Source organism: Chelonia mydas, chromosome 27 (genome assembly GCF_015237465.2).
Source record: "Chelonia mydas isolate rCheMyd1 chromosome 27, rCheMyd1.pri.v2, whole genome shotgun sequence".
Classification (NCBI taxonomy): Eukaryota; Metazoa; Chordata; order Testudines; family Cheloniidae; genus Chelonia; species Chelonia mydas.
Window position 1 is genome coordinate 9,547,185 of NC_057860.1, and position 27,457 is coordinate 9,574,641.

Below are 27,457 nucleotides of genomic sequence, written 5' to 3' on the forward strand. Positions count from 1 at the left end.
CTGGTGTTGGGATACAAATCACTTTAGTACTGAATGCAGGGGTAGTGAAATGCTGTTACCAATGTTGTTGTCATTACTGTATGAATAAAGGGGAGCAGAACTGTGCTTAACCTGTCCAAAATGAGGGGGTCCACCCTCAGCTGAAAGCACCTTGTTAAGCCAGGGGCTCGAATGCCAGCGCCCTGTGAAAGTAAGAGAGGTGGGGACAGGTGTCTCAGCCAGGAGGTGTGGCCTCTCTCTAACGGTCCTCCGTCTGGTTTAACCTGTTCCTCTCCACTGTTCAATGACAGAGCTAAACAAGCTTCATTAGGAACCTCTTTGTTACGTTAAAGTGCTCAAATGAGAGCTGAAATCACCTGACATGGGGCAATGTTTCTGCCCCGCCTGCAAAGAGCTGAAAATTACTAAGAGACTGACCTGCAGTAGTCACAGCAGAAGAGGCAGGTGGCAGCAGGAGGTGGCTGACAGTCAACCGGCGAATGAGTGGGCTAGCGAGGCAGTGAGCAGAATGAGCAGCTGGCGAGGCAACATGAGGCTGGTGAGGAACCACAGCTGGCGGGGCAGCCAGGCAGCAAGGAGCTGCATCTGGCAGGGTGGCCAGCCAGAGCAAGTGCAAGCAAGGTGCCTTCTTCCCCAGTTGGGAGGTGAACTCACACAGATGCATCTCTAAACCCTGGGCCCTCTCTGACCGGGACAACCACTGTGAGTGGGGTATGGTGAGGGAGCAGTGAGGGGCACAGAAAAGGAACTGTTGGTTGTAGAACTCAAGAACATGAGGCAGAAGGCTCTGCCCCACACACTCTGGGGTGGGTGTCCTGCTCATAGTTTTATGATTATGAATCCTGCTTGTGGCATTCCCCCTGATTAATGTCGGATGACTTCCCTCCTTTCATTAAACGTTTCTTTTCTACCCTCAGACTCTGTGCTTGCGAGTGGGGAAGTATTGCCGCCAAGAGGTGCCCAGAGTGGTGTATAATTTTCCCAGGTCACTGGGTGGGGGCTCAAGCCAGTTCTGTGTTGTATTGTTGAAAAGGAACCCCTAGATATTGAACCTGGCCATGGTTGCTGCCAGCTCCACCTGGCAGCAGGGTTACACTAATAATAATAATGCTTTGTATTTCATGTATCTTTCATCAGAGAAATGTCGTCAGACGTCACCAGTGTGGTGCTCTGCTCTGTCCAATGTTGATAACAGTCGGCTGAGTGGGTGTGTTCCCTCTATGTGCTGGCCTGGCTCTGTGCAGATAGCTGGAACAGCAGACCCCAAGAGAAACCCCAATGACCACAGATGCCGATAAGGTACAAAGGCACCCGTCCAGGTTTATTGCCAAATGAAACACAGTCTCTAGCTCCCCGGATCAGCTGTCTACAGTTCTGCTAGTACATATGTGCTCCCTGACAATGGACTGGCTCAGTCAGTGGCGGGATTTACCACTGCCCCCCAGGCCAGACAAAGACTACCCCTCAGAGGTCCATTTTTATACACAGGTACAAACAAGTTACACCTCATTCCTGACGTATTGAGGTATGACCCCTCTACATGTCCAGGTGCCGCCTATTACCTTGTACATGTTGGTTCAAGCAAAACCACTCTATCCATCATATTATCCTTTTAACTCTGTCTTTAGGATGGGTCAGCATGTTCCTGTTATCTGAGGGGGAATGTGCTTGTGCTGGAGTGTTCTGGTACCATCCTGGCATGTGTTTACACCACTTGTGCCCACTACCTTTTAGGTATGTGTGTTTTTGCAGCATCAGCCCTCTTCATGCCAGATTCTGTGAGCAGGGCCTGCTTCTTGCTCACAGCTTAACTTTGTTTTATATCAGCAAAGTCTTGCCCATTACTTTAGCTCAGGCCTTAGCCTCATACCAGGCCTCTGAAAAAAGGACTACAAAGCGTTTTACAAACTTTCATGAATTCTCCAACCATCCCATGCCACCTTCTGAGGGGCAAGAGTAAAGTGCTTGGCCAAGGTCACAAAATAAGCCATGGCAAAGCCAGTGCTTAGGCTGGGTTAAACCTTTATGGAGCTAGTGGGTGTAACCACCGCCCTTCATTTAAGATAGTATTAAGAAACGGTTAAGCTCCTTTATAGCAGCCCCCACTCCAAACATAGGCACATGCAAGTCTGCCCTGGAAATAGAACTATGTGACCAGAGGGCTTTGCTGGTGATCTTTTGGGGTAAGGGGGTATGTATGTGAGAGAGAGAGATGAGACAAGGCGAGAAAGCACACAGAAACAGACAGAGCTACGCACACAGCCTGGACAAGTACAGTGGGGAGCTGGCTAAAAGAGGCTTGGGGCTGTAATCAAAGAAACTATCTCCGGTTGTTTGGTTCCTGCAGTGTTCATGGAATCAGGACTTTGTAACTACACAAGATTGCATCAAAGGGCCCCTGACTCCAGCTGGAACAGCCTACAAGACACCAATTTGTGGCTAGCTGCTTGGGTCAGAAGGGGTGGCACTGGAGTTCCAGGAGTCATGATTTCCAGCTGTCTCTCACAGCCAGTGTGCTATGCTCTCAGCCAGAGCTGGGAATGGAATCCAAGACTCCTGAGGTCCTGCTCTAGCTAGCAGACTATACTCCCTTGCCCAGGACCCCAGACTTCCCGCTCCCTGACCTAACCAATAGACCCTACTCCCTCCCAGAGTCTGACATAGGAGTCCTGTCTCACAGGGCTCCCGCTACACTACACCGCCCCGGGAATCCAGAGTCTCCTGCCATGGCTACACAGGTGTAAAGTAAGTTAGACGGACAACTACAGTGTCTTTCAAGTGCAAATGCTCTCCCCCTTTAACTGTCACAACCTGCAATCTTGTTGCTTCCGAGCAGTAGCCCTGGCAGCACCAGTAATAGCATGAAGTCTTTTTTCCCCTGTTACCAACAGGCAAAACATCCTAAAATATTAATACACATTTCAGAATTGCCACTCTCCTCACTATGCATCACTGCATTGTTTCTTTTGTACCCTGCCAGCACCGAGTGCTAGATCAAAACGAAACAGGACATGCTGTCAATCCACTGAGGAGGTTACACAGCTGCAGCTGCTAGGAGACACATGGTGAAAGAGACAAGGCCAGCAAGCCAATGCACCACTGGTGAGAAGACTCTCAGGAAAGATGCCCCCTCAAAATGGTGAGCATTGGCACATGGTGCATCACTCCCTTTGCCAGGCACTTTTCCAGAGGAACAGAGCCCGAACTTTGTACCACTGGGCTGAGAGTGTCCTACACCTTGTTACACATGAACGCAAAAGGCCGGGTTTCCCCTGGGGTAACTCCACTAAGCCAGTGGAGCAACAGCAGGGGCAAATCTGGCCTCTTGATCTGTTCAGACTCTTGTTCACTTTCTCGGGACATTCCTGCTGAGCAAGGCACTAGGGTATTTCTGAACCTGCCGCCCCGTATTAGTGCGTGGCTCCTCTTATAAAGTGCCATGCCTGCCGGAGTGCGGCAGAATGAGTTTATCTGAGAGGCTCAGGAGGAAGATGTAAGAGTGGAAAAATTTTCCTGTCACTTGGCCTGAGGTCTAGAATAAAACAAGCAGGCCAAACAGCTTGTCCCAAAGCTGGGACTGGATGGCTCAAGCAGTTGGGATACAGAGCCAGTGGCCTCCGAGTTGGAATTAAGCCCATGTTCTAGTGAGCAACCAAAAGCTCTTAGCATCCAAGAGCTGTTCAGGGCCCAGTCTGCTCTGTTTCAGCCCAGCTCCCGGTGGACAAGCATCCATGCGATCAGCAGAAAGTGGCTCTCTCAGCAGAGAGCCAAACTAACAGGATCGAGAGGCATGAGCTGAGGACAAGGTGGAAGAAGGTTGGGCCACCATATTGACAAGATTGGGTACATGGCTACACATCTATCTGTGGCTAGTCAGGCTGTAAAGCCATGCAGCCAGCATCTGTCACCAGTGCCACGTTCACCTGCCCTTTAAAATATTTAAAGGGAAAAATAATACAAACTGGACAAGCCCAAACCCTAAGAAAAATGCTCCTACTCCAGTAAATGCAGCATTTTACTAGGGGCCAGGAGCCAAGAGAACATTAACCCACAGGCTACCAGAATTAGCAAGAAAGGAATGGATCAGAACCATTAAGCAGCTGATCTAAAGTCAATGGGTGGGGGAGGGTCTTTCCATTGACTTCAATGGCTTTTGGATCAGGCCTTAAGGAACAGACTGTCACATGAATTCATGCGCTGCCAGTAGGTGCTGATGCTTTGACAAGATGGCCATTGGCATCGCACGGGGAGCTGAGCACATCGGAAGATCTGGCCTTTATTTAGCTCCCTTGACGGAAGCGAAGCTCATTGGGAAAAAGTCTGACATCTGCAATGCACAAAATAGCACTGAGAAGGTCCTTCAGACCAATGGGGCTGATCACGTAGCCACAAGGAGCAGCAGAAAGCATGCAAGAGCTGGGTGGAGGAAGCAGCCCTTAGAGCTGTGGCGAGCACGCTGCTGAGAAAGTGGAGGCGATCGTGGGAAAAGAGAGCCCGAGCAGACAACTTCCTGTGTCTGCATTAAGCTAGCTGTGGCAGTTTCGATCTCGGGTGGTTACGGTCGTCTCAGATCGCTGGGCACCTAGCTGATGAAACCCTCCTGCATGGGGATTTTTTTTTCTTTTGATTTCTTAAAGGTGACTCACAAAGGAGAAAAAAATAGGGCTTGTTGTGGCACTTTTGCTGCTTTCAGAAGAAATACCAAAAGGGATTCAGACATCTTCTCCCCTGAAGAACTCGCTGGGCAGCTGGAGAACTGGGAGGATTATAACATTACAGATACCAAGGGAGTAACATCAGGGTCACCGAGAGAAGAAAGGATTTTTAGTCGGTGTCTCAGAACAACAACAACAAAGTGCATAATGGCTATTGAATTGAAAACCTGGGGGAGCAAAGCTCCATGGTAAGGGCTCAGCATCTCGCCCCCTGACTCCATTCAGGGATGAGAAAGCGACATGCATGCATCTCCGAGGCATCCAAGCAGTTCTCCATCAAAAACAGGGAAGGCAAAAAAAATAAAATAAGCACCAGCAAAAAGACACGCTTGCAGATCATTTTACTACGTCATATAAAAAGGCGGGGAAACGGCACAAATCCATTTTCTTTTTCTTTGGCAAATCATCTTTACCAACAGAGTCTGAGCAATACATGCCTGGGAGACAGAAATGCAGCACCCAGAGAGATGAAGAGGTTGGGTTGCCCAGTGGTTAGGGCAAATAGCGACTCACACCAGCCGTACTCTGGCTCCAGCTCCTGACAAGGCTTCCATCTCTCATCAAGCTCTGCTCTTGTTCCTTTCAAAGAGGAAGAGGAGGGCTGGGCTGTGGTTCACCAGAGGACTCTAGCTGTCCACAAAGGAAACGCTTAGAGACGCTGTGTCTGTCTGCCTGCCTCTGCATGAGACATCAGAACTCCTGGTGTGTCTCACATACACCCACGCAACCCCACCAAACTCACGAAGGTTGCCCAAGTTGTGAGGACAAGATTTGGACTCTAGTGTTTTCTACAGCAATTTTCTTGTGACTCTGGATTGTAATGCCTGGTTAAAATCCCTTCCATCCCTTTTATTGGAACTCTGGAACGGCTGACTTAGAGGCAGACATCACAAGATCCATCCCAGGTTTTATACAAGACCCTACTGCACATTGGGATTGGACGCTTTGGGATTGGGATTGTTGAGTCATCTGGATCAGCAGCAATGTTGGCTGCATTCAGGGAGGTGTGTGGGCTAGTGGCTAGAGCAGAGCTCCGGGAGAATTCTGGATTCTGATCCCACTTCTGCCACTGACTCACTTTGCGGCCCCAGGCAACTCACTTCACCTCGCTATGCCTCAGGTCCTCCACCTGCTGTGGTGGGATAATAATTCCCTACCTTGCAGGAGTGTTTGAAGGGTTAATTAAGGTCTGTAAAACATGGTGGAGCCTCTTGGATCAAAGGGGAAAGTTACATACTCTTCACCATAACACTTCAACTAGCAGAAGAAGGTCTAACATGACCCAAGGGCTGGAAGCTGAAGCTAGACAAATTAAGACTGGAAATGAGGCATACATTTTTAACTGTGAGAGTTATTAAACCACTGGATGAATTTACCAAGGGTCATGGTGGATTCTCCATCCCTGGCAATTTTTAAATCAAGATTAGATGTTTTTCTACAAGAAAATCCTCCAGGAATGATTTTGGGGCAGTTCTCTGTCCTGTGCTATACAGGACGTCAGACTAGATGAATCTATGAAGAGTGAATAAGGAAGAATTCAGTGAGGCTGAGAGCTCTTTACCTTAGACTAATAGGCCAAGACTTTCAGAGGCGATGCGTGATTCAGAGTGCCTGACTTGCCAGATGTTGAGGATGGCTGATTTTCCCAGAGCAGGTGCTCAGCACTTTCTAAACCTGGCCTTTTCAGGTGTGTCAAGTTGGCCACCCAAAGAAAAATTGGAGGACCTCAAACAAAATTAATACTTTCAAACCGATGACCATACTTTTCTACGGCCGGGTGGGATTATTGTGATCATCTAGCAGCCTCACCTGCATAACACAGGCCACAGAATCTCACCCAGGGAGTCCTCCAGTGGATTTAGTCTTCCCTGCTATGTAAGCAACACCATCAATCCCAATAACTGCCAACTGAACTGGAGCCTCTCTCATTACGGAGCATGAGTGTGGTCACTTCAAGCTCCCTGTGACCTGGGATCCATCCGGATGGATTTCACCTGGGGTTTATTCTCACCTTTATCCCATGACCAACATCATCCAGGGTGCTGAAGTTGAGGGGTTTCCTGTAGTAAGCTTCCAGGGGTTCCTGATATGTTGGATAGATGATTTTCTGGTAGTGGGGGGGCCTCTTGCAGACTGTCAGCGTTCCAATCTCTCGACGAGCCACTTTCTCCTTGTGCACGTCTACCATCTGCAGAGAGAGACAATTGCTACCTGTCACCTTCCCCGCCAGGGCCTTTCCTCTTGGAGGAACCTCAAACCCCCACAGTTATTCCACTAAGAGGCATGAGTTTCTCCATCTGAAATTCGTGGGGCTCCAAAAGCACTCTTCCCCCTAAACGAGAGGCTCTTGTGTGGAGACCACAGGCCTGGGAGCCAGGACTCCTGGGTCCTCTTCCCAGCTCTGCAATGGTCCTTAAGTCCCAACCCCTCTCAGTGCCTCAGTTTCTCCATCTATAAAGTTGGGGGTGGAGGGGGCAGGGAAGGGTTGCTGCCTCCCGGGGAGGAGCGGTGAAACTTAATGAGGGCTTGCTCCCGAACTCCATGGTGCAGTTCCTACACTTTAATGCTGCAGGATCAGGCATGTGGGGGCAGATGCTCAGCTGAGGTAAATGGACACAGTTCCACTGACCTCAATGGAGCTACACCAATTTACACCTGCTGATGATCTGGCCCTTCATGTTCAGAAAGTCCTTTGAGAGCCTCACTAAAGACAAGCAAAGGCCCCAGCTCTTCGCAGCATTTAATCCATTCCTCTGCAGTTTCCTGAGCAGGTTTCCTCTCCCCCCCCCCCCAATTATTTTTCTCCAGCTAACAGGAAAGTTACCAGGCAACTTTCACGCACAGGAAAAGGGCTGGCTGTCACTGAACGCTCCACACACATCCGTAGACTCCAAAAGGATAAGGATGGGGGTGGGGGAGCAGTCAGATACACACGGTCTTGCTGGGCAGAGAGTCAAACCCTTCAGTCAGCTATAGGGCCGTCTTTCCTGTGCAGTAAGGGACAGAGCCCACATGAAGTTAGCAGCTCGCTATTCTGTGTGTCAAAATGAACAGGGCTCCTGGGACCCATTCCTGCAGGGCTTTCCCGCTTGTGGGGCAAAGAGGTCTTCGTGCCGTTTGCCTGCGTTGCAGGGTGTGCACATGGGCTCGAAAACTGCCATCGCTTAAGTACCAGTGCAGGATTCTCAGGAGGTGCAGAGCACCCACGACTCCATTCAAACTCAGCGGGAGCTGCAAGTGGTCAGCCCCTGTGAAAATCAGGCCCCACTGTCTCCCCAAAGGGATCTGGGGCACTTTGAAGGATCACCAATTATTCTTCGTGCTATGACAGCACCTAAGTGGCTTGATCAGGGATGACAGCCTCACTGTGCTTGGCCCAGAGGACGGCTGTAGCTCCACCAATAGCAATGACTGCAGGCTGTAAGTGTGGAGTGGGGCATGTAGAGTAGAAATCTCTCACATGCGGGTATCAAACCCGACTTGAGCCAACAGCAGGATTTGAGCCCCAGACCTTCAGCACTGAAAACACGAGCCTCTACCACATGAGCTAAAGGAGCACTTTCATCAGCTGCTAATATAAACCTCTTACGTGGACCAACCCCTAACCCAGCGTCAAAGATCCACACGTTTAGCGTGGCCTACCTGTGTGCAGCACAGAAGTTATAGACGGCGGGTGAGGAGTCAGAGACCACGTCTACGCTGCAATCAGAGGTGCGATTGCTGCACATGTAGACACACCAGAGCCTGCAGTGATCTAGCTGACTCACATAACAAGTGAAGCTGCGGCAGCATGGGCATACACTCAAGCGGTTAGCCCATGTGGCTACGGCTTCTTTGCTGTTGTTATTCACCATCTAGATCAAAGCTAGCTCGGGGATGTCTACACATGCTGTAGTCCCACCGCTGACTGCAGTGTAGACGTACCCAGGGTGAACCACCCCCATTGTCTCTAGGCATTTCCCACCCACCTGCGCAATGCAGCAGACGTTGGCTTCCACCTGGTGGAGTTCAGTTGCATGCAGGTCCAACATTTGGAGGACGTTGCTGGCTAGGTTGCTGATCTGGTACGCGACGCTAGCCAAGGACTGGGCACTGTAAGCCATGGTCTCCTCCAGGGCTTTCCTCTTGTCTGTTGCCTGGAACAGAAAACAAAAATGTTTGGGAGTCACCCTGGCCAGACTCTGACACCATTGTGATGGCGCAGTATAAGAACCCAACCGAACGGGAGAGCCAGGAGACTGGCGTGGTCTCAGGGTCCACAGGCTTCTCTGACATTCTACCACTATAATCTTTAAGATGTTTTGTACTGGAGAGGCTCAGGGACTCAGATACCAGCCCTTTGATATCTAGGCCAATAGTTCTGGTGTCTCAAGAGGAGATCGTAGAGGCCAGTTTTCGTTTACATGGGATGAAGAGCTGGTGTAAGGTGCAGGAGTGGACCGCTCTGAAGACTACTTGCCCTGGGGATAAACAAAGCCTGGGTAGTGTCAGTGCAGACTCCTTCTCCTCCCTGTACTATCCCCAGCTGACATGTCTAGATGCTGCTCTGGAGAAACTGCCCTCTATCTCCATGGGTCATTTGTTCCTGGCTTCTCTTCTAAGACAGCAAACCAGGGGGCCAAATGTGACATGGACACTTGGACCTAGGAACTAATCTACGACCACCAACTCCATTCACACAGCCTGCCAATCAGCCTTCAGCTGTCAGTGGTGTAACAGACTGGCTACTGTCTATGTGAACCACTGCCCTCTGCTGGATGGATCAGAACTGCTCAGCTGTATGTGTCATAAGCCCTCTACTGTCATAGAACATAAGAATGGCCATACTGGATCAGACCAAAGGTCCATCTAGCCTAGTATCCTGTCTTCCGACAGTGGCCAATGCCAGGTACCCCAGAGGGAATGAACAGGTAATTATCAAGTGATCCATTCCCTGTTGCTCATTCCCAGCTTCTGGCAAAAAGAGGCTAGGGACACCATCCCTGCCCATCCTGGCTAATAGCCATTGATGGACCTATCCTCCATGAATTTATCTCATTCTTTTTTGAACCCTGTTATACCCTTGGACTTCATAACATCCTCTAGCAAAGAGTTCCAGTGTTTGACTGTGCATTGTGTGAAGAAATACTTCCTTTTGTTTGTTTTAAACCTGCTGCCTATTAATTTTATTTGGTGACCCCTAGTTCTTGTGCTATGAGGAGTAAACAACACTTCCTTATTTACTTTCTCCACACCAGTCATGATTTTATAGACCTCAATCATATCCCCCCTTAGTCATTTCTTTTTCAAGCTGAAAAGTCCGAGTCTTATTACTCTCTCCTCATATGGAAGATGTTCCATACCCCTAATCATTTTTGTTGCCCTTTTCTGAACCTTTTCCAATTCCAATACATCTTTTTTGAGAGGAGGCGACCACATCTGCAAGCAGTATTCAAGATGTGGGCGTACCATGAGTTTATATAGAGGCAATATGATATTTTCTGTCTTATTATCGATCCCTTTCTTAATGATTCCCAACATTCTGTTTGCTTCTTTGACTGCCACTGCACCTTGAATGGATGTTTTCAGAGAACGATCCACAATGACTCCAAGATTTCTTTCTTGAGTGGTAACTGCTAATTTAGACCCCATCATTTTATATGTATAATTGGTATTATGTTTACCAATGTGCATTACTTTGCGCATGGAAATTCCCCTTTAGTTCAAAGGTTAAATGCCTGCTTGTTTTGGAGCAGGAAAATCCCATGTTCTATCCCCCGCATCACTTTGAAGTTCTGAGAGGCCAGAGTTTGAGACAACAATGAACTCCTAAGCAGCCTTGGATTTGTTACAATGATTTTCAATCAGGGCCAGAGGCAGAGCTGAAAGGTCATAGCCCAGCCCCAGCTCACTAGCGTGATTCCTTTTACAAGGAGCAAACCGGGTGGTGTCCCTGCTCAATTAGACCCAGAGGAGGATAGTTCATAGCTGGCAAGGGGTGGGGCTCTCAGGAAGCGGAACCAACTGACTCTGCGAAGAGACAGCGTCTTCTAATTGGCATCGGGCTTAATTTTAAGATGTTTCCTTCTGCTTTCCAAATGCATCAAACTTCCTTCAGCTGCGTCAACAGAACAAGAGCAGGTCACTGACACCCATTACTCAGGGACACTTGTGTCTGCCTGAAACTACACTATTACTCCAGCCCCACCCTGGCCTTGACAGGAGGATAAAGGCAGCTGTTAATCCCTGTTTGCCAGTATTGTATCCATATTGGTCCCAGGATATTAGAGAGACAAGGCGGGTGAGGGAATATCTTGTATGGCACCAACGTCTGGTGGTGAAAGAGACAAGCTTTCGAGCTACACACACCTTCCCAGGCCTGAAGAAGAGCTCTGTGTAGCCCGACAGCTTGTCTCTTTCATCACCAGAAGTTGGTGCCATAAAAGATATTCCCTTGCTTGCCTCATCTTGCTGTTACTCTGGACAGGGACGCCAGGGTGTTCTCACTTGGGAAGGGGAAACAAAACACCTAGGCTACGTCTACACTTCCGCCTACATCGGCAAAACTTATGTCGCACAGGGGTGTGAATATTTCACCGACATAAATGTTTGTGTACATGGTGCTATGTCAGTGGGAGAGCTTCTCCTGCCGACATAGCTACCGCCGCTCGTGGAGGTGGTTTTTTATGCCGATGGGAGAGCTCTCTCCTGCCGGCATAGAGTGTTTTCACCAGGCGCACCACAGCTGTACTGGTACAGCTGTGACGCTGTACCGATAGACATGGCCCTAGAATCTTGCACCCCGAGCCCAAGACATGCTGGAAATGGATCTTCTGTTCCAGATGACCTGGGTGGAAACGAATGAAGGCTTGATGCAAAGGGCTCTGCAGTCAATGGTGAGTCTCCCATTGACTTTAATGGGCTTTGGATCAGGCTGTAAAACCCCCATGTTCTGCGGGAACTGAAGGGAACAACCCAAGAGTCTTAGGTAGGCTACAGCACTGTTTGCCTCTTGCTGTGTCACTGCAAGCTGTCCTCTTCTCAAGCTAAGCAGGGTCAGGTAAGCTTAGTTCTTAGATGCAATCCTCTCGGGAAACCCTCAGCAGTGCTAGCCATTTGGTAGATAACGTTTTCTGAGTCAGTGTGTGGTCATGGTGTTAGCACACCTCCGGGGCTGGGGGTGCTGATTTTCACAGGAGAAATAAAACCAAGCGACTGGCCATCTGTAGTCACTCAAGATTCACTTCAGCCATTGCCGTTTTCACAACAGCGCAAGTGTTACCCTTGGTGTCCTGCCCAAATTCCAGCTCGAAGAATTACATTCTGTGTATTGAAATTCCACCTCTATTTTCAACTGGACACATTGTGATTCTTCTCTTTGTGCCCTGAATGGTTGTGTGGTGCCATCTGTGTTCCACCTCAGAAGTGGCTGCATTTCAGAGTGACTAGTTTAATCCCTCAAACCAAGAGTTTGTACAGCCCTTTAGAATCCACATGGACCAAAGATGGTTAAGACACACTGGACTTTGACTCCACACACCAGGATTAAAATCTTGCTTCTGCCAGAGACTCCCTGTACCTCAGTTTCCTACCTATAAAATCAGGATAATGCTCCCCTTGTTTATTTGGATTGTAACTGCTTTGTTAGAGCACCCTTCAACGAGAGCCCTGATCTCAGCTGAGGCTGCTAGGTGCTACCACAATGCAAAGGAAACAAGAATCGATACCAAGATTGTTCTCCACTCCCATCTGGAGAAAGGAAGGAGGTGGGTTTTAATTCCCAGGTTGCACATGGAAGGGAATAACACTGCAATTTCTTCAATGAAGCAGTCACAGAAGAAGACCGCTGCTCACCCAAGAGCTATCACTGAAGCATTGTGGCAGTGACTAAGCCAGGAACTGCAAAGCCGAGGCTGCCGCTTGCGGCTCTTGGGGGTTCTCCTATTTCACAGGTGCATGAGCTGAGCACAGAGTTTCAGCTTTTACCTCTGTGTTTCCTGACACATGATTCTTGGTGTCACCACGTGGAACAATCCCCCTCCCACTGAATCTCCACCCCCTCCTGCCCCAGTTGTATGTGAATAATTGGTCACTCTTCCCCTTTAAAAACCTATCTAGAAATTAACAAAGGGAAGACCTTATTAGGGTGGATCCAGTCTTTATCGCCATATAGTACAGTGCTTATACTTACAGATCATCAGGGGTGGGTTGTCATTAAGACTGGATGTGGAGACAGAAGATCCAGGTTCACTCCCCAGCTCTGCCACCCACAGACCCTGTGACCTTGGGCACATCACTTCACCTGCCTGTACCTTAGCTCCCCATCAGTAAATGGGGGTAACACTTAGCTTAGCTAAGCTCATTGAGCTCTAAAGAGGAAAAGTGCTAAATAAGAGCTACATATTATTATTGTGCTAGGCACTCTGCAAACACACAGGGCTTGTCTTCACTATGGAAAAAGGTTTGTCCTTCACTCAAGTTAGCTAGTGCAAGGTAGAAGCCTAGTGACGAGAAGGCAGATGCTATGTCTCACAGACATTTGCAGGTCAAGTTGAAGACCAGGCTCCCCTGGGGTCGGATTTGAGTTAAGAACATACCTTTCCCCCCTATGCCCCACCACAGTGAAGACATGGTCTCTCTGCACCTCGGAGCTTACAATCTAAGGACACAAAAGACACCAAGGCACAGCAAATGGAGTGGTTTCTCTAAGATGACTGAGACCAGAATCCAGGTCTTCCAAGTCCTGGTCTCTCCAAAGGTAAGATGATTTTCTTTCCTTCTTTTTTCACTCTGCACAGACAGCAATGTCTGATCCTTTGCATAAGAGTCTCTGAAGTTTTCATGCCCCTAACAGCATGCCCAAGATCTTTGCACCTGCAGCCTCATGATTCTGCCCCTCTTGGGCATATGCCCAAATCAACTTAGGGGAAGCCCACCACACGCCCAGCACACATTCTCCCCAGCCCCTGAAGACCTGCTGCAGTACCATAGAGCTCAGGGTGGTGTGTGGGGGCAGAGAGCATGCACCTACCTGCATGTAGTTGTTCTCACAGTAGTCAGCCACTTTGTGAAGTTTGCTGTAATTCTCCCTCAGGACTTGCCTGGCAGAGGGGATTTCATGCTGCTGAAGTTTCTGCAGTTCAGACATGCTGCTGCTTTGCTCTGTTCCCACTTCCTTCTCTGAGAGAGCTGCTGTCCTAGCCTGGGGTTTTGAACCTTGCAGCTCTCAGACACGCCGGTGCAGTCATTGGCTGGGGAGGAGCTCAGTCACACTTCAACTGCCTTCAGCAGCAGTGACCCTTTTCCTTTGCATTTCACATAGAGAATGGAGGACCTCAGTCATCTGCCTCAGATTCACTATGCACTGGTCACTTGCCCAGCCATCTTGGGGGTTAATTCAAAGAGACCCGACTTCTAGCCCCTAACACCCTGCTAACCACCCTTGGTTCCTTGCATCCCAGCCCCTAATCTGGAGGCTGACTGATACAACGAGAAACCAAGGTGATCGGAATAACTCAGGAAACTTAGGACTTGCCAGGAGAGGAAACTATTATTTTAGCCTTGGGTCTGTTTACTGATTGCTACAAATGGGTTCCCATGTTCTGTAGGACAGAGGGATTGCAACACGCACTGGGCTGCAGCAAGGAGGAAGCTGGTGTCAAACCATTAGTCTGATCCTCTTGGGGAATGGGTGGATGGAAAAGGAGCAACGGAGACAGGGATACGGAGACAGCCACCAGACATGCTCATGGGAAGCTCTGGGGACCAGGCGAGAAAAAAGCAGCACTGATAAAGGATGTGAGTCATGTTCCCGCTGGCAGAAAAGTAAGTCGGCGATGGAAAAAGAAGCATTTCCAAGAAGAACCCAGCAGCTAGGAAGCCAAACTATCAGGCAACAGCAGGTTCCTTAGGCGTCGACTTGTGTCCCACTCCTGCCATCTGCTTGAGGCATTTGTTCCTGTGTTCATAGCCAAACCTAGATGCCACGCTCAGTGTTCTCTACAGCTGCAGCTCCTCCGTAGCACATCTAGGCGGTCAAATCCTGGCCCTACTGAAACCAACAAGTAGGCCCTTAGAGACGAATGCAATAAAGCAATGGGGTTCCTCGTATTCAGTGGGACCAAGGTTTCCAGCAGAGACAGGCCTGAACCAACCCCTCGAAACAGCTCTGAACTCGGGCAGATCAAAACCCAACATCTGGCTCAGATATTTGTGCCACGAGCTCAGCTCTGTTTTCCAGAGATCATGCAGGGCCTGGCATCACTCCACATGCTACATAGCAGTTGCCCCTTGACTTAGTCATAAACACAGCTTTAACCTGGTTATGGTCCAGTCTACACTATAAAGTGCAACAGTGGGGCTCTTCCATTCCAACCCCTCTGTGCCGCGCTGCCACTTTATCTCCCCAGCTGGGGATTCTCCCAATGTGAGCAAGTCCCCATTGACAGCCAGTTTAGTCTGTTCCTACTCTTCGCCAGAGCACAAGGGATGCGACCACAGTGCTGCTGAGCTCAAGCTATTCTACAATTGGCAGATGACCCTTTGGGGGCCGCAGCCAGTTGGTGCACTTTAGAGCAGCTCCTAGGCTGCTCTAATCATAGAAATGTTGGGCTGGAAGGGATCTTGAAAAGTCATCAAGTCCAGCTCCATGCATGAAGGCTGGACCAAGTAAACCTAGACCAGCCCTGACAGATGTTTGTCCAACCTGTTCTTCAAAACCTCCAATGATGGGGCTTCTACAACCTCCCTTGGAAGCCTATTCCAGAGCTTAACGATGCTTAGAGTTAGAAAGTTTTCGTTATATCTAACCTCAATCTCACTCGCTGAAAATTAAGCCCATTACTTCTTGTCCTTCCTTCAGTGGATATGAAGAACAATTGATCACTGTCCTCTTTATAACAGCCCTCAACATATCTGAAGGGCTTCATCGGGTTCCCCTGTCAATCTTTTTTTCTCAAGACCGAACATGGCCAGTTTGTTTAATCTTTCCTCACAGGTCAGGTTTTCCAAACCTTTTATCACTTGTGTTGCTCTCCTCTGAACTCTCTTCAATTTGTCCATATCCTTCCTAGGGTGCGGTGTCCAGAACTGGACGCAGTACTCCAGCTGAGGCCTCACCAGTGCTGAGTAGAGCGAGACAATTACCTGACACATTTTACATACAACACCGCTGTTAATATGCCCCAGAATGATATTAGACTTTTTAACAACTGCAGCACATTGTTCACTCATGTTCAGTCTGTGATTCATTATAACCCGCAGATCCTTTTCAGCAGGACCACCTAGCCAGTTATTCCCCATTTTATAGTTATCATTTGATTTTTTTCTTTCTTAAGTGAAATATTTGGCCTGTGTCTTCATGGAATTTCATCTTGTTGAATTCAGACCAATTGTCCAATTTGTCAAAGTCATTTTGAATTCTAATCCTGTACTCCAAAGCGCTTGCGACCCCTCCTGGCTTGGTGTCATCCACACATTTTATACGCATACTCTCCACTCCATGATCCAAGTAATTAATGAACATATTGAACAGTACCAAACCTAGGACTGACCCCTGTGCCCCAAGATCCCACTACATAAGCCCTCCCAATTAGGTGGTTTTGGCATGATTTGTTCTTGACAAATCCATATTGGTTATTCCTTATAACTCTATTATCCTCTAGATGCTTACAAACTGATTGTTTAATAACTTGTTCTAGTATCTTTCCAGATATCAAAGTTAGACTGGTCTATAATTCCCTGGGGCCTATTTGTTCCCCATTTTAAAGATAGATACTATGTTTGTCCTTCTCCAGCACTCTGGGACCTCACCCATCATCCACAAATTCTGAAAGACAATTGCTAACGGTTCTGAGATTGCTTCAACTAATTTCTTAAGCAGTGTACGCTGAATTTCTTCAAGCCCTTCTGACTTGATCTAAATCTAACTTATCTAAATATTCTTTACCCTGATCTTTCCCTATTTTGGCTTGCATTCCCTTCCCCTTGTTTTTAATATACATTGTGTTGAGGTCAGTGATGAGCTGCCAAAATCTTAACAACGGGTTCCCTCCTCACCCCACGAGGGTGTCATTGCCCACCCCCGCCCCCCGGGACTCCTGCCCCATCCAATCCCCCCTGCGTTCCCCATCCACCCCCCTCCCCTGTCCCCTGACTGCCCCCAGAACCAGGCAGGCAGGACGGTCTCGTGGGCCACCGCAGTGGGTGCCCACCCCACCCCTAAGAGCCAGAGGCACCTGCTGGGGGGACGAGGTGGGGAGTCCCAGCGGTGCTTATCTAGGGCAGATCCCAGGAAGCATCCAGCACGTCCCTCTGGCTCCTAGGGGCGGGGGAGCGTAGCTAGCGGGGGGAGCGGCCGCTCCCCCCACTGATCACATCAAAAGTGGCGCCTTAGGCACCAACTCCCTGAGTGCTCCGGGGCTGGAGCACCCACGGAGAAAATTTGATGGGTGGAGAGCACCCACCGGCAGCTCTCCGCCCCATGCCTGGCCCCAGCTCACCTCCGCTCCGCCTCCTCCCCTGAATGCACCGCCCCGCTCTGCTTCTCCGTGCCCCCCCGCCCCCGGCTTCCTGCAAATCAGCTGTTTGGCGGGAAGCTGGGGAAGGCTGAGAAGCAGGCGGCAGCTGCCCACTCAGGCCGAGGGTGGCGGAGGTGAGCTGGGGCGGGGAGCAGTTCCCCTGCGCCCCCCCCCCCCCGCCGGGTTACCTGCTGCAGCACAGGCGGCCCTCCTCACGCCCCCCCCCCCCGCCCCAGCTCACCTCCACTCCGCCTCCGCCTCCTCCCTTGAACGCACCGCCCCGTTCTGCTTCTCCGCGCCCCTGCCGCCGGCTTCCCGCGAATCAGCTGTTCGGCGGGAAGCCGGGGAAGGCTGAGAAGCAGGTGGTGGCTTCCAGCTCAGGCCGAGGGTGGCAGAGGTGAGCTGGGGCGGGGAGCGGTTCCCCTGCACACCCCCCCCCGGGTTACCTGCTGCGGCGCGGGTGGCCCTCCTCGCGCCCCCCCGCCCGAGCTCACCTCCGCTCTGCCTCCCTGGGCCTGAGCCCGAAGCCGCCGCTTGCTTCTCAGCCCGCCCCAGCTTCCTGCGCGAACAGCTGATTCGTGGGAAGCCTGGGAGGTGGAGAAGCAGAGCAGGGCGGCGCGTTCAGGGAAGGAGGTGGAGGTGGAGCGGAGGTGAGGTGAGCTGGGGCCGGGGCTGGGGCGTGGAGCTGCCGGTGGGTGACAAATTTTCCCCTTGGGTGCTCCAGGGCTGGAGCACCCGTGGAGCCGGCTCCTAAGGCGCCACTTTGGGCCGGTTAAATTTAGAAGCCCTTTTAGAACCGGTTGTCCCTCGCAGAACAACCGTTTCTAAAAGGGCTTCTAAATTTAACAACCGGTTCTAGCGAACCGGTGCGAACTGGCTGCAGCTCACCACTGGTTGAGGTTCTAATCTCATTAACCTTTTCAGTGAGCCTGACTGCTCGTGATGAAATCCAGGGAAATTTAACTTTTAACTTGATTTCCAAAGGCAGCAGAGGTAGGCCAAACAGAAAAAGACTTTGGCGCCTAACTCCCATTCAAATCAATGGGATTTAGGCACCATCTTGAATGCCACCCTAAATGCTTCTGCAAATCCCTCTTACGTCTCAAGTGCAGGAGCCCTCCTACTTGCTTTCGCCATGCCAGATCAGTAAGTAGATGCAACTCCATTCTCAGTCGGTCTCAGCCTTTGGCTGCTCTTCCGCCGAAGGGGAAGGGCTGCAGACAAGGGAGAGACCACTGCTTCTCCCTGGGGGCAGTTGGGGAAGGAGGTCACAAGTTTCAGGACTTGTCCACACATGAAAATTAATCCAGAATAAGGTAGGGTGCGAGTTTAAAGCAGATGAAGACCGTCCACACATGGAGATAATCAAGAGTAGCTATTCTGGAATCGCTCCCTGTGCAGACAAGCCCACAGGGTATTTCTACACTACAGCTGCTACAGGAGAACGACAGTGCAGTAGCCGTGCCACAGCGTAGACGCCTCTGACATCAATAGAAGATGTTTTTTCATCAATGTAGTTAATTCGAGAGGTGGTAGCTAGTTCAATGGAAGAATCCTTCTGTCAACCTATCCGTGTCTACACGGGGAGTCAGTTTCCTGTCTATAGAAGCAGTGCAAACTTCTTCCCATGCTGCCCTACCAGCATTCCTCAGTCCTGGCTTGGAGGAGGCAAAGAGGCCCACTCGATCCTTACCTCCCTCTGCGGAGACCGCCAACGGTGGTTGTGTGTGGGAGTGGGAGAAGAGAGGGCAGTTTAGATTACTGACCCCTGCTCACCAGGAACTTGATTCAGACCCACCAAGCTCAGTTCACAAAGCGACTGAGCAGCCTTCAGGCAGCAATGGGTCAAGATGGCCCTCAGACAAAATCCCAGATAACTTAGCCTATTGTGCCCATCTCTAGCAATTCTTTTCACTCATGACCAGCCTGGACTGGAAGCTGGTCACATGAGCACTCTGGGGCCTCTTGGAAATCCGACTCCCAAGCTTTTGGAGGTGCTTTCTAGACTGCCCTTATGTAGCATAAGGTGAGCGAGGTAACCGCTTTCATTGGACCCACACAGCTACAAGAACTCTGCCAACAACCAGGGAAGATCTCGAATTTTGCTGCCTGAAATAGAAATGCCACAACATGAAGAAAAAGGAAGCATTACTTCCGAGAGAGAAGTTGGTCCAATAAAAGGGATTACCTCATCCACCTCTCTCTAAGATCATGGGACCAACACTCAAGCAACATGTTAGTTGCCAGCTATGAAATTATTGATCAGCTTTAAAATCTGCCTCTGCAGCCCCCTGTCTGATTACCCTGGATTTTGAGGTTAATGCCTGACACCTGACCAGCTTAATAAACTGAGTTTATTATCAGATTAGGAACTGAAGACATCTGCTCCATTGGCCATCTGGTAAATCTGAAGGAGTCTTCAAGTGGGAAGCAGAAGGAGAGAGCAGAGGCCATCCTTTCAGCAGCCTGTACAGATGTATCTCTAAAACTTCTCAGCATTTCGGAAAGGAAAAAGCCTTCACCCCAGTAGGTAAGTTTCCTTCATTTCCTCAGAGCATGGGCTGTTTTGCGGCAGCATTCATTCGTGTCACTGTGTTCCAGGCTGTGTCCTGGCTTCTCTTCAAAGCCTCGCTTTTCCTTGGTTTATCACTCAGGTGTCAATGAGTTGCAGGTCGGCACGAAAGTGTAACAATCTCAGCTATGGAATTTGACAGTATTTATATACCACTCTAGGTAGAGGAAGCTAGGGCGAGACATATTGAATATTTCTATTGCAGTGCATTATAGAGAGTGCACTCTTACGAAGTGATGGAGCAAAGAAAAATGGCAATAACAGTGCTAGCAATATACAGGAAGAATCAGAGTGTGTGTGTTAAAATGAATCCATTCAGCTTTATACTTAGATACATTTTGCACTCAGACCTCCAAACATGTTTTGATTCTAAATATGAAACTGATTAATCCATCATGTGGGCCACTTAATTTTGGTATTCTGAATAACATTTAAAAAAAAAAGACACTATGTAAAAGACATCACTCTTGCTTAAAAAGTCTCTCTGAACTAGACCCAAACATCAGACCAGTTGCAGCCACGCTTATTCTTGCCAGAAGCGTTACTGAATACTGCTAAGATAACAATGACTATTTCACGCACATCACTTATTCTAAAGATTCCTCATTCTTTTCCAAACCCTAATTTATTCACAGATTCCATATCCCCTGTTCTATTTCCATAAACAGGATTCTGTTTTATATGGAGTTGCTTAACTAATTGCATCTGCTATCTCCCAGCTTACAAATAATAAAGATCAGAAGTACAGTCTAAATACATATTTAGATACTCAGAACAAGTTCAATTTCTCTGGACAGTTCAAAATATCCTTATAGTGCTGTTTCCTTTTAATACTTTTGCAAGTTAATTGTTAAATTATTGCAAATTAAAGCAAAATTGCCCCAAAAAAATAAAAATAAAATACAAACCCTGAAAGCATTAGAGATATTTAAGTTTTGGCTTAAACTGACAAAGGCCAGGGAGGAAAAATCAGAATAATACTACATTTGTTTTCCCCATCCACATCAACTATGAAACTAGTTTCAGACTCCAAGGGCCAGAACCTCAGCTGATGTAAATCAGCACAGACCCATTGACTTCCAGGGAGTTATGCGGCTTTACTCCAGTTGAAAATCCAGCATTCTGAGAGATATTCAATAATTAAATATACCAGATGAATTAAGAAAAGTGTTTCAGTTAGAACCAGGAAGTTGTGTTCATGTTGCTCTTTATACAATGAGAGCACAGATAATGGTTTGGGCTAGGACAGACAGCCAGGACTCCTGGGTTCCATGGCCAGCGCTGCCACTGACTTGCTTTGTGACCATGAGCAAGTGACTAGAGCTGTTTGATTTTCAGGTCACCAAGTCTGTAAAATGGGGATAATACTTACCTATTTCACAGGGGCATTATGTCACTTAATTAATTAATGTTCATAAAGCGCTTTGGGACTCTTGGATGAAAGGTGCTAGAGCTGGGCAAAGTATTAGAATTTAGCTGGAAATAGCAACCTGGTAACAAACCTATCCAGAGGAATAGGGTTTGAGAAAAATCGCTCCCTTTCAGTGTAGTACGCTCTGAGTTCAGAAAGATGCAGTTAGCGATTAGAGCATTCTCTTAATTTAAGATAAATGGGCAATTCTAGGCAATATCCAGGCTCAAGTCATTGAATCCTCTTAAAGCTGCCTGGTAATAGAGGTTCAGGGTCAGGTTGAAGGCACATATGGTAGTAAGGAGTCTAACACCCACTAAAAGTCAAAGGTAGGTAGATCCCTAATTGCCATTTGTGCCTGTGAAAAATCTCCCACCTAATATATATATATATATTGAATTGGGTGGGGGGTTTTAATATCAATCTAGGTCCTCCACTAGTGTAAATCAGCATCAAGCCATTAGATGTTCTTCTGGGTAACAAAAAAATCCAGTTATAGTAACAAAAAAAAAAAAAAAAGCTTTGGAAGAGCTATTAACCCTCATGCTTCTTAACCCTCATGCTTCAGGGCACCAGCCTAGCTACTAGGGGGTCAGGAAGACTCTCTCTGGTAGCAGCTAATCCCATAACTGCCCACTGCAGGTTTTCTTATACCTCCCCTTAGTACTGGTCACAGCTGGTGAGGATATTGGACTAGATGGACAACTGGTCTGATCTAATGTGGAAATTCCTATATTACCTAAACCAGCATAGCACCATTGGCTCTAATAGAACTCTGCCAGTTTAAACCAGCTGAGGATCTGCTTATATCTTCTATTTGGAATGCTGGAGAAATTCAAGGATTTTCCATACCAGCTCAGAATGGGGAAACAGATAGATAGCCTTAGTGTGTCTCCAGGCCCCACTGACTTCACTGAGTCCTAAGAGAAGCTAAACTGTTGATCATACCTGCTTTTGGGCTGCCTTAGGAGAAGCATTTCCAAAAGATGTATGTAAATCAGTAACAGGGCTTCCACTCTAGTTGCAGGGCAACATGGCTCAAGATCTCACAGAAAAAGAACTGCTGAAGATGGAACTTGACCAGCTGAAAAAGGAAGTGAAGAATGAGAGGGAAATGGCAAGTATTTCTATTAGGGTCTAAGCACAATGGGATAAACTAATCTCTGGGGTAACCATCTAGACCAACGTTCATACCAGGCAAAGTGTGCCCCAATTTAAGGGCCTTCAATTAAATCTCAAATACAAAACCGGTGGCTGAGTTTTCACATTTCCACGTTAAAGATAGGATTTAGCCTTGTGTTTTACTTGTCAGGATTGCAAATTTCAGGCTTCTAGTGCATATAAAAAGGCTAGAGGAAAGGACAATTAGTGAGAGCACAAAGAGAAAATGATTTGGGCCCAGATCTCAAAGGCACTTAGGTGCCTGACTCCCACTGAAATCAATGAGACATGAGGATCTTGGTCCCTGAGTATATGGAACACAGTCTTCTCTGGCTGCCATTTGAGTATTTAAAGACAGATGGAAAATAGCAGTTTGCCAACACAGTCCAATCATGTACAGTGCCAAGTGCCCTCAACTCCTGTTACAATCTATGGGAGAAGAGAGCACTCAGCACAAAGAAGGATTGGTCTCACAGGGCTATGTTTTTAGGAGTTTAGCCTCATCCTGACATTCAGCACTCAACACACCACAATCTTTTGAAAAATCTGGCCCACAGTGTCTGTTGCTGCACAAAAAGCCTGGCCCAGCTCCATTGAAGTCCATGGGAGCTTGGATAATAGCAAGATCTTGCCACTGACTTCAATGATAGCAGGATCAGGACCAAACTGATGGAGAATGATATTAGAGTTAAGACACTTATATGCAATATTCCACTTGGTTTAAAAAAAAAAAAGGGTTAAGGGGCAGGAGAACTAGTTTGTATAGGAGATCCCATAAAATAATCTAGTTGTATCGTGCAGAGAAGACAAAGTCAGGTGCTAGAGAAGACAAAATCCTGCACTGGCTGTGGGATGAGATTGACTAGATGACTGAAAAGTCTTAGCCAGTTTCCATCTTGTACCATTAAATTACTACAGTATAACCCAGCTGAATTAGCATGGCCAGAGTTCTTAAAACAGGAGCAGGAGTAGCAATGAGGTCTCTCTGCATGGAATTCATTGGCTATTTCATTGGCCCAGGGTTGCTAGTCTACTCTATATCGGTTTTTATAGCACACTCATCACCAGAGTATCTGAGTACCTTCCTGTAGTGCATTAAGCAACGTGACTACATCTCTGTCACGTGTTTATTCTCTTATCCTCTCCCCAGAGGGAGAAGAGTGTGTAGGGGAATGTCATGCTTTGCTACCGTTTTTGGTTTATTTGTTAAATACATCTCTGTTGCTACACATTTACATTACAGAAGGCATGGTCAAAAAAACGTGCCTTGCACTTGGAGCGAAAAGTGATGAGGCCTGTTCTAGCCCTGAGTGCCTGGGGGAATTCATGACATAGTCTCGGACCAGCCCCGAAGAAGGTTCTGTCTCCCGTACAGATGAGCGTTTACCCTTATTGTTGAGGGTTCCATAGTGCCAGAGGAGCGAGGTTGTTGACTCCTCCTGGTGTTGAGTACCCTCAGCTCCAGTGAGCCTTTACTGGCTTGCTGAGGGTTCTCAGCACCGGGGCTCTGGGAAATTCCTGCTGCTGATCCAGGGAAGTGGCCTGCTTCAGCAAAATAATTCCCATCAAGGTGCAAGATTCAGAGAGGGATTGGACATTTATATGGATAACAAGGCTATTCAGAGTTAGAACAGTTAATGCTAAGAAACAGGTTTGGTAAGGATCTAAGACGGCATGCTCCAAAATCTTCAGCCAATCTCTAACAATTAGGGGCTAGGATCACTCCAACATAGGGAGAGGTTTCATGCACCTTCTTATGAATCATCTGGCACTCACCGCTGTCCTGTCTCCAACAGTGGAGTGTGAGGGACCATGAGTCTGATACAGTCTGGCCAATCCTATGTAATGAGATCTCTTTATCATAACCTAAGAAGAGATTCTTATTTCTCTCCAGGTCTCCAAGACGGGCAAAGAGCTCAAGGAGTATATAGAATCCATGGCAGCAGAGGACCCTCTTTTGAAAGGTGTTCCTGAGGATAAGAATCCTTTTAAGGAGAAGGGAGGCTGTATACTTAGTTGATCCCCACCATTCACAGACAAACTTCGGACCCTTTCCTCCTACAAAACCAAGACTGTGAGAATTTTGCTTACCACTGTAGTGTGATCTTTCCATTGGGTGGGGCAGCCCTTTTGAAATGCAGTACATCTATGGGACGAAAAAAAGGGATATTTGAGACGTACTTAAATTTAGCAGCAAGAAGGCAGCCTTCTTCTCTAGGGCCTCACAGCTGATTTCCATTTAATTTAATAGACATACACATTTGTTGAACTCGCTGCACTTCTATCAATCAACACTTAAATCAGGCATTAAGAAAACCCTGAGACTAATAAAGCTTAACTTCAGACTTGACCTCTCTAGCACAAGGTGGAAGTCAATTCCACTTGACTTGTTGGGTGACTGTGAGCAAGTCACTTAACCTCTGTGACAGAGTTTCCCCACCTGTAAAACAGGGATAATAATGCTTGCTCGCCTTTGGCAAAGCACGTAGAGATCTAAGTTTCAATGGTGCTAAGTATTATTATAACTATCACGCCCAAGGATTTTAGGGGAACTGATAAACTGACATATTTACTCTGTCCACATTCCAGGCTACCAGTTACTTGGATGTTGCTCCTTTATTAATTACATTATTTGGGGAGAGACCCTCCCACCCCCCACCCCGTCTGCCCCCAGCAATGCGCTCAGATCACTACGCAAGAACAAATATTTAATACAGATGTAATTTAACCATTTAAAACACAAACACCCTCTTAGAATACAAATTGAGTCTGGTGTGGGGTATGCAGGAGAGGAAGATAATAAGGAGCCAATCGTAAGCATTGACGGGGAAAGGCACCACAAAGAAATGTTTGCAGGGAGATTTTTTAGAAGTGGGGAACGATCTAGGCCTCAATTCCAGATCTTAAGAGCTGCCACTGTGATAACTTGACCATCTGCCAGCCTGAAATGTGCAGCATTTTCCTATATGGCACACAAGTGAGCTAAGTTTGCAAGCGACTTGTTCAGAGCCCTCTTCTCCCTGCCTTTCCTTCCCCCCCATCTTCTCTGAGGCTGGGCAGATTCCTTTACAGCAGGAGAGAGCAGTGAGGAGGTGGATGTTGGGAGCTGTGCTGGAACTATGGTTGTTTTGACCATCATTTTAATTTTGGCATTCACCTGCGTTCATGTCGGTAACAGCCAGAGTCCTCTGCTCACCTCTTGGGAGTTTGAAGGCCTGTGGATTAACAGAACTGAGGGAATGTGGGTGAGGGAGAAGGGGGAGGGGAAGCAAGATGATGACAGGAAGGCTCAGAGCTGTGGAAATGGGTAATAACCTAGGGGGGGAAAGGCTCCATCTGCTCAAACCTAGCCTGTGGTGATAGTGAGAGTTATTCCTCAGATTGCAGTTCCATGGCTTGGGTGGTATTAGCGGGTGGATCTCAGTCAAATCCCCAGTGGTCAAGTACCCCTAAGCTGCCCCACATTTAGCACTAACTTTCTAACAGGCTCAGCACTAAATGAGCTATAGTGTGAGACTGAGCCTCCTACAACAGATTTGAGGCATTGGCAGGGCAGCATGAGGCACTCACCTTGCCATCTCCCGTGCTGTTACCCGTCCAACAGATGAAGTGTATCCATCTGCAACCACCAATGCTGAAATGTTCCAAGAGCCAATGTGGTTATGGGTGTCTTCATTTTTTGGGGAGCCCCCCCCCAAAAAATGATTTGTGCAGTAACCTAAATCAACAGAAAAAAATGTATATTGAAAATAAGACAGCGAGGAATCCAAGCTTCCTGAGGCAGAGCTGTCTACACCACTACCGCTTCCCCTTTGAGTGAGACGTGTGGCCAAGACCACGACTCAGACCCCTGCTGCATCCTGTGATTTCTCTGTAATAGTGTATTTGATGTTAAAGGATATGAAACACTTTACTTCAGAGGTACAAAAGATATGTTTGAAGCAGGCACATATCAGTGTAAGATTTAGTAGCATTAAAGACAATAAAGGCTTTTTCAGTGAAGGAATTGTCCATTCTCTTCCCTCCCGTATAAAACCCAACTGACACGTGGGAAGAGGTGGCAGGGTTATCTTTTGGTGCCTGTTGTAGCAATTCTGCATGTCAAGTGTTTGTGCTGGAACATGCCAAAGTACCAGCTTCTGATACTTTTGTGGCAAAGCAGAAGTCGCATCAGGACTGGCTTAGTCAGCACCATGTACGAACAAATCTCTGTAGTTGGCCATTTGACTTGCATGATTTCTGTCTGCCAAGCCACCACTCGCACTAACTTGAGGCTCAGTCCTGACCACTGCTGAACCTCATGGGAGTGGAAGGGGGCTCAGCCTTCTCAGGATCAGGCCCTACATGCATCATAAAGGAGCCCAGCTCCCATAGAAGAGATGAGTGTGGGGAGGGGGAATAACATGTAACTAATTTATTAAGCCAAATTGAGAATTATGCATTTCCTCAGTAGCCGACATCATCCTGCTCAATGTCTTGTATGCAATTAGCAGATGTTTTGTTCATTCTGTTGTGGACTATAAATAAATCTGCTGAATATTTTAAACATTGCTCATCATTCTTCCTCTTTTTTTTTTTTTTTTTTTTTTGGTGTTGGTAGTAGTAGTTTCGAGAAGTACCCGTTCCTGAGTTTACAGCTCAGAACACAGAACCCTCTGCTCAGTTAACCTGACAAAGGGCAAAACCACCCAGCAATCTTTCCTTGAGTGAAATTCCAATTTAAATTCATGGAAATTTAGCCCGAATCAGGATTAGCGCGGTTTGGCCTATTGTTGGCACTGAAAGGGCAAAGCATCTGACATCCTTTCAAAGGGTCTTTCCAATCAGCACACAGAATATGCTGTTTTCTAATCTAGACAAGCATCTTCAGGTTAAAAATAAGACCCAGTTTCTCATACCCCTTCCCCAAATCTTCCTCTCCCAACAGCCTCTGCTGGAATGTGTCACCCATCATGTCACCATCAGGCACTTATAAAAAATTAAAACTTGCCCATTGACAGATAAGAGCTTTGTTCTTTGTCTTCATTTCCAACCTGAGAGGGAGGGGAGGAGGGAGATAGATCAAATATACCCAGGTATTACCGTTCTCAAAGCAGATTGA

The 27,457-nt window shown here is 47.8% G+C and overlaps 2 protein-coding genes across 11 annotated transcripts in view; one reads left to right on the forward strand and one right to left on the reverse strand.

Moving 5' to 3' along the window:
* ABI3 (ABI family member 3) overlaps window positions 1-26,052 on the reverse strand; it is a 35,072-nt gene extending 9,020 nt beyond the window's left edge. The window contains exons 1-5 of one of the 4 annotated variants that reach the window (XM_043536747.1): window positions 25,927-26,010; window positions 24,448-24,502; window positions 22,144-22,279; window positions 8,684-8,851; window positions 6,727-6,903 (exon numbers count right to left, since the gene is read on the reverse strand). In XM_043536747.1, coding sequence (XP_043392682.1) covers window positions 6,727-6,903; window positions 8,684-8,818 — 312 coding nt within the window. In that variant the 5' untranslated portion in view covers window positions 8,819-8,851; window positions 22,144-22,279; window positions 24,448-24,502; window positions 25,927-26,010. Of the gene's footprint in view, window positions 1-6,726; window positions 6,904-7,557; window positions 7,671-8,683; window positions 8,852-13,725; window positions 14,172-22,143; window positions 22,280-24,447; window positions 24,503-25,926 lie in introns of those variants that run through there. The other 3 variants (XM_027824401.2, XM_007062016.4, XM_043536748.1) reach the window with 3 other exon arrangements.
* On the forward strand, window positions 1-26,906 carry GNGT2 (G protein subunit gamma transducin 2). 7 transcript variants are annotated; one of them, XM_043536753.1, is made up of 6 exons: window positions 1-702; window positions 1,138-1,299; window positions 2,981-3,139; window positions 13,317-13,452; window positions 22,217-22,312; window positions 24,251-26,906. In XM_043536753.1, exons 3-6 carry the CDS (start codon window positions 3,063-3,065, stop codon window positions 24,374-24,376), a joined length of 435 nt encoding a protein of 144 aa, XP_043392688.1. In that variant the 5' UTR covers window positions 1-702; window positions 1,138-1,299; window positions 2,981-3,062; the 3' UTR covers window positions 24,377-26,906. The 7 variants fall into 7 exon arrangements, with proteins under 7 accessions (XP_043392688.1, XP_043392690.1, XP_043392691.1 ...); XM_043536755.1 differs by having other exon boundaries at window positions 1-538; XM_043536756.1 differs by lacking the exons at window positions 1-702; window positions 1,138-1,299 and adding an exon at window positions 2,218-2,745.
* The last annotated feature ends 551 nt before the right edge of the window (window positions 26,907-27,457 follow it).

Coding starts and splice junctions, on each gene's coding strand:
- GNGT2 (XM_043536753.1), top strand. CDS start 3,063: ATGGTGAAAGAGACAAGGCCAGCAAGCCAATGCACCACTGGTGAGAAG. Junction 3,140..13,316: donor AAAGATGCCCCCTCAAAATG/GTGAGCATTGGC, acceptor GCCCCACCACAG/TGAAGACATGGTCTCTCTGC. Junction 22,313..24,250: donor TGAAGAATGAGAGGGAAATG/GCAAGTATTTCT, acceptor ATTTCTCTCCAG/GTCTCCAAGACGGGCAAAGA.